General features: G+C 38.0%; 1 protein-coding gene across 1 annotated transcript; it reads right to left on the bottom strand.

The window, feature by feature from the left end:
- Positions 1-3,297: 3,297 nt before the first annotated feature.
- On the bottom strand, positions 3,298-6,894 carry Smp_134270 (hypothetical protein; the record flags this gene model as incomplete). The annotated part of the gene is made up of 2 exons (XM_018795444.1): positions 3,298-3,429; positions 6,856-6,894. 2 exons carry the CDS (start codon positions 6,892-6,894, stop codon positions 3,298-3,300), a joined length of 171 nt encoding a protein of 56 aa, XP_018649756.1.

Below are 6,894 nucleotides of genomic sequence, written 5' to 3'. Positions count from 1 at the left end.
CGTATATTCGTTTCCGTTTTGTGGATTACTCTGATGCACCCTTGGCTACGCACCTAGTTGTAAAAGGCGGTCATCACTGGCTCAAGGTCATGCATTTGATCGATTTTGTTAAAGAGTCCAACTTCTAGCAAGTTCACCCTTTTACATATATGCATTACAAAAGAGTTTTTTTGTTGTTTTCATGGTTCTTCGTGCACAAGATATCTACACTATGTCTATTTCCTTCCAGAATACCAATCCGTTCTGAAGGCCAAGCACTTACATGAACCGAACAATTATCAATTGCATTTATGTATTTCCATTTTGTATCTTATTATTTTATGCAGGCAGTGGAGCAGTTCTTCAGGTTTGCTTGATTTTCACCATTACCTTTGAAGTAGACTCTTCCTTACTTTTTACTTGAGGGCGACTCAAGAGGCAGGTGAGTAAACACCTGATAGCCGGTCTGAGCATGGAAAAATCGTACCTCACCAACATGGTGTTGGGTAGCCCGCTCGCGGCACTTCCTCAGATATTCTTATTCCACATTCTCACACTTTCTCTTGAAAGCACGCAGCAAACCGTCAGCGATAGTTGTAAAAAAAATCACATGCTACAAAATAAGATGACAAGCTAGTAAATGAAGAGACATCCATGGACTATCGTTTAAAGCGTTAGTCGTAACTGATTGTAAGTCAAATAGTGAGCGAGTTGATAATTTCGCCTTGGGATGAGAAATAGAACTAAGGTGTTTTCGATAGATAGGTTAGTCGAACCGACGTTCCTACGGAAGTCGATTCTAGGGGGAAGCTAATGTAACAGCTCAGGTTGGTTGGTTAAGAGTTGACCCCAAACAACCAAGCATATGCTAAAACAGTATTGTTCAAGTATTCATTCACTTCCTTAATTTTTGTAAGCGTTATATTCCCTATTATCTTATATTGAATGTTGAGAGCCTTTGTTTGTCTGAACAGATAATCCCGCGCTCCACTGTGACTGCGCGAAGATCGAAATAAAGACCTATTCACTACTTCTCTGGTTTCTTCTATCAATAGCACGAGGGTTACCTTAAGGCACGAAACACTACTACCTAAACAAACATTACCGCTCAGTTATTCAACCAATGGTTGTTCCCTCAATAATCGATCTAAATTACAACAAATAGACAAATTGATAAGGAATGTAGAAAAATTATCGAGCGCGGCAAAAGATAAGTGTTATTCTATCCTTTTGGATAGATTAAGTAAAAATCTGTTCAAAAGATAACACTTAGTTGCTTTATAACGCAAAGTGTTTTCATTTCTGGAAAAGTGCTTCAATTCATAATCAAAATGCGCTATCCCAGTCAACTCAGGCAACACAAAAATAGAGGAATAATCAGTATGGCTGCGCTCGAGATTAAGTATCAACTAAAACAACATAAACACCGCTCAAGAAAAAACACCCATCCTCATTGAAGGCGAAAGAAAAATGAGAAAACTATAATAAAATATTACCATCTCAAACGGCATCAAAGAAACTGACAAAATGTACAACTAAAGTTACCAATAAAAACACGTTGAAAATATATGCATAAAGGGATTTTCAACCACAAAATCTTCAAAATGGATCTTACACATGTTTACGACCTATTTATAGTTACATCACATGTAATAACTAAACTAAAGATGATGAAATACGGTTATGAATGTGACAACCGGTGTCTAGACCTTACTTGTTGTTTAGGATAGGTGTCGTGACTGTGATAGGCAGCTTCCACGTTGCAGAAAGCTTGCAACACGAATTTAATTTTCTCGCTCTATTTTTACCTCTTTTGTGAAATGAAATGGATTCAGGAAAAGCAAATCGCACTTCATTGTAATGGAGTTTTCGTGCCTGTGGGTACCCCTCGTTCTATCCAAATAATAAACCAGATTAGTAGCGAACAGGTCTTTATTTAGGTCGTGGGACAGCACGCAGCGGAACGCGAGGTTACATTTTCAGACACACAAAGCTTCCCAACGTTTAATATAAAGTGGAGGTATCTTTTGATGTGACTATCTAATCTATGAGATCTTATGTAGAAGCAGCATCATTGTCTACACTAACTAATCTTATCGTGATGGTCAGCAAAATGATGTCTAGCATTTCTGAACAACATATTTGAGCTGGGAGGTGTTACGTCCTTGAATCTTTCTACCCACTTTGTGCCGAGTATGACCTGTGTAATGTAGATTAAGACCTTGACCCGGTAGGCTGACTGGCTTAACCTTTGAGGCTAATATGCATGAGTTCGAAGTGGGGGTAGAGAGACGAAAACTATTCTATCCCTGATTGGCTGGCAAGCACGCGAGAGAGAGAGAGAAGACAAAGACAGCTGGAACGCTAATCACTTTATTCCAACCCCGATCTAGCACTCGAATTCCCAATTCAGATTAGGGTGAAAGGTTACATGAATAAATAGATGAATAGGCTGACCACAACGTACAATAATTAGGAAAATACAATTATGTCCAAAACTGGGGGATTATAGTAGAAAATAGGGTACAAAAGATTACGTCTAAATGACAATAGCTTTACAACAGAAAATGCTATGGTAATGAATTATACATCAAACGAAAGCTTATGATCTGTAGAATAGGCTAGGGGCAAAAGTAAATGTTACAGTTTTACAAGCTTTGAATTAAATGAATTAACGTCCCCAAAAATAGCTTCCGTAATTTGTTAAGGCTTCTTGTTTTGCGGTTCACATCAGGAGGACATTAATGTATTTGATACAAAGGGCAAGAGGCTATGAAGTATGACCGCGCTATACCATGCTGTTTCGATTGAATTTTCCTACATTCACTATTGTTGGCCTTTTCCTAGTGCTACGTGTTTAGTGTTAATCTCAGTAATTATACTCTCAGCTTCAGAGATCATGTGGTTAAGTGCCAATACAACTAAACCTCATGCCTTAAATTCATGTTTTGTGGCAAGACTACGGCAAGATGTCTGGATAGCAGCTGTACGATAATGAAATTAAATCATTAGTTTATTCACTTTAAAGTGTAATAACTCCAACTTACATCCTATGATTTTCCGAACGTTTCGTGACTCAGTGTTAGCCATTTCTTCAGAGAATAAACAACCAAATCAATATTAATCCAAAACTTGGATTAATGTTAAATTGGTTGTTTATTCTCTCAAGAAGTGGATTACACTGAGTCACGAAACGTCAGAAAACCTAATTTTTCTACTCATTTGATACTAAAAATATATGATTTATTTATAACAATCCACCCAATGCTCAATTTATTCAAAATCATCAAATCAAAACTTGCTAATGATACTTACATTCTAAGAAATCTGTGAATCGGAGAGGAAAAGTGATTCCCGCTTTTTATGAAATTGGTCATGAATATCTGTCCGGAAAATAAAATGCATTTTATATTCTTCATATTTCTTCAGACTCATTACCTGATCTGCCAACTAGTATGGGGAGTTTCGTAGAAACATGTACCACGTTCATCAGCCGATCACCAACCAATGCGCTGGACTTTTGCCGAACAACTTTTATCGCCAAATACCGCAGTTGTAAATTATTATGGACAAACTACCACTATAGATGGAATCGGATGAACGATTTAAATCTGTATTAGAGCATCTTTTTACTTATGGGTAATGTTTAGCGAAGTTAATCCACCTCTTACTGCATCTTTAATTGCAGAGCACTTCAGTGAATTCTGTTAGAGGTGGTTTAGTAAATATGAGTGATGCTACGGATCTAAACATCTGGTATACAGTACACATTTTTTGAGCATCTCCCCGTCGATTTCGGCTTTTGTGTGCCTCGTCTGTGAATGAGTTGAGTGCAACACGATAATCCTTTACCACAAGTATATCCTTATTCAGAGGATGACAAAGAGAGAATATATGTTTACAATGACGAGTGCCAACACATAGTGTGATCAAGGGCTACGTTTTTGTACTTTCATGCAGAACAGGAATTTGATCGCAGCGCGGAAGCGAGCCAAAGGTTCAGTTTTAATTATCTAAACACTCTTGGTCCTTCACTGTGGATACAAACAAAAAGTGTACAATAACACAAGACACAATAAAAAGCCATTACAACAGCCCTTTTCTTAAAATGCAGATATAAATGATGATTTTTGTACTTTAATACTTATTGAATATCAGTCAGAAAAAGACAGATGGTAAAATCTCTTTTGGGCATCCATTGTTTATGACAGAGTAATATATTTATCGTAAATGACAATATTATTGGTGACATGTTTGCAATACCCATCAGGTAATGGTAGTAAGCAAAAACAGTAAGGTTTTCTGTATATCAGCTTGAAGGCATATAAAAAAGTGTGACTTAGTGTCATGGAAGGTTCGGGATATTACATTGCTTTTCTAGAGAAACCCGAACTGGTTTCTTCATAACACTTATGTACGAACAAGGCATTCGTGAATAATACCAGTATTAGGGATGTAAGGTAGACTATTAAAACAGCATACTTACGAATGATGATATCAAGTAAGATGATACGTTCAACGTGGTGCGAGATTAGTGATGCGTGCGTATAACAGCTTCATGAGTAATACGGTGAGAAATTTGGTGTAATAACAAACAATACCAAAATCAACAAAATAAAAATGTTCACAGTTCTGCAAGTTAGGAAATAAGACAAGTAGAACTTGTCGTATGAGAAAAGAAAGGAACATAGAGACAGGTTTCTCTGAGCTTTCATATTCACTATCAAAGTAAACGTGAATTATGAAGTTGATGGTTATCTCTTCGAGCTTTATGAGAATAATAAAATCACGTGTTAGTGTTTTGTGTGAAGATCATGCATGCTATGTGATCGCACCAGTCTCCTGGAACCTTTTCGAACAATGGATATTTCCACCAGGTTTAGTTGCTCTTTCCAACTCGGTAGCAGGCATTGAAATGGGCGTTGCAGATGGTTCAACTTGCTGTACGGGTTATCTTAGCGGTTGTTATGTTGTCGATATCAACTGTGTTCACGAATATGAAGCCAGGGTTAACCCTGTTGATGCTAATGACGTTCTATTTCCCATGTTTTCAGGTTCTAAGGGCTTTGTCGTCTTCATCGTTGACTCTATACGGATCATCGTGTTTAGGTATCTAGGTAACGGCCGCTATGGATTATCTCTCCTGACAAATAAGTGAGTATTGTTCGTCAGTTGCAGTATAGCGTTCGCACATGCATTTTGTCTCACAAATGTTATTTTCATATTTTCTGCGTACTACCTTAGACGTTGAACATGGTCGGTTCTATCTAACGCAACACTTCTGACTGTAACAAAAATTTCTCCTGGTAAACACAAAATGGCTCCACAAATTGATTGCCTCACACGGTGTCTGGTGACTTGCTCGATGATAATCTTGAGCCTGTGATAATCAAGTGGGGCTTAGTAGCCAAATCATTGTTGTCGAACACAGGAGTGAGGGCGGCTTTGAGTGCACAATATAAACATTCTATTATGCCGTGAGAAATATAGTGATAGGATGTTGTGTGGATCCATTTGATCCCAAGAAGTTCCGTGAGTCGTTGAAAAGGAAAACTCTCAAAATATCTTTCTTTGTCAGTCATGGCAGTTCTTAGAACTAGCTAACGAGAAACTCAACTTCCAACTACAGCCCTGGTCACTGTTTCAGCTAGGATTTTTACTAGTGGCGCCACGACAGGCCATCGAACAAATCTGCAATGCAATTCAGAATATAACTGAAACCTCTTAAAAAGGAGTATTGGTCCAACGGTGTCGTTGTGCGCATGCTCAAATCTTGAGTTAGGATGGTGGAAAAGACCAAATAAGCAACTGGCGTGATGATTTACCTTGGCTTTTTGGCATTTGGTGCACGTTGATGTCAAACGACGAACATCTTAGTTAAGGTTCTGTTGACTGATTAGCTTACCAGTGACTTTTATTCTGTGATGCAAAATATTATGTTCGGTATTGAGAATTCTACTTTTCATTAGCTTGAGGATAAACGGTCTTAGCGGACCTGGTAAAAAATCACGTGTCACCCTAACGTCTTTTAATTTTAAATGTGTTATGTTGCACCATCTTAGTTTTAATGGCCCCACATCTGCCTTTAGTAATGCTGCTAATTTATGGTGGTCGATATTAGCTGATGTCAGCCTTTATAGTTGTCCTGGACAGCGCGTCCGCTACGTAGCCGTTATTTTCCTTTGTATATTGAGTGTCCAAAGTTAATGGTTATGTGAATTCAAGCTAGCAAATTCTGACCGGGTTATATCTATCTTGGTTAACTGTGAAGGCTTTGGAGGTTCATGACCTATAAATACCACAAAGTGTTTGGTATCAAGGTAGACGGATATCGATTTTCTTTCAAAGGCCCAGTTTGACTTGGAACCAGTCTTTCAGAGAAAAAGGCAAGTAGTTGCAAATTTACTTTCAGTTACTTTTCTGCACCGCTTGAATGGTAGTACTAAACTTCGGTTCTAAGTACCTAGTGTGTTTTAATGATTTAGGGAGCTAGTAGCGCATGAGCGTTTAGTTCATCTTAAGGTTTTCAAACGATTTTATGATTTCAGATGATAAGTTTACTGTGCTCGTAAGACTGCCTAAGCGATCTCTTTAGGGCTTCAATGTGAGGAATCTTACGAGATAAGCATAACTGACTCGGTTCCCATCAAAAAAATTTCAAGAAGACGAATTGAATATAACGCTCATGACCAACGAACAGAATTAACTAGGGAGCAATCTTCTTTTTAGGTGATGACTTGAACTCAGATCCTATGGTATATCACAAAACTTTCAAATACTGCTTTAATCAAGCTGCGCAATGGTGCTTCCCCAGGCCTTAACATAAGTCATTCATAAATAAACCGACAAGAATCAAGCTACTATGACTCAACTCACTGTTCCCAAATTCTGACAACTTTCAGCCCTAGCAACCAT

Source organism: Schistosoma mansoni, chromosome 2 (assembly GCF_000237925.1).
Source record: "Schistosoma mansoni strain Puerto Rico chromosome 2, complete genome".
Taxonomy (NCBI): domain Eukaryota; kingdom Metazoa; phylum Platyhelminthes; class Trematoda; order Strigeidida; family Schistosomatidae; genus Schistosoma; species Schistosoma mansoni.
The sequence above is the reverse complement of the archived record's forward strand: the minus strand, read 5'-3'. Positions and strand labels throughout refer to the sequence as shown.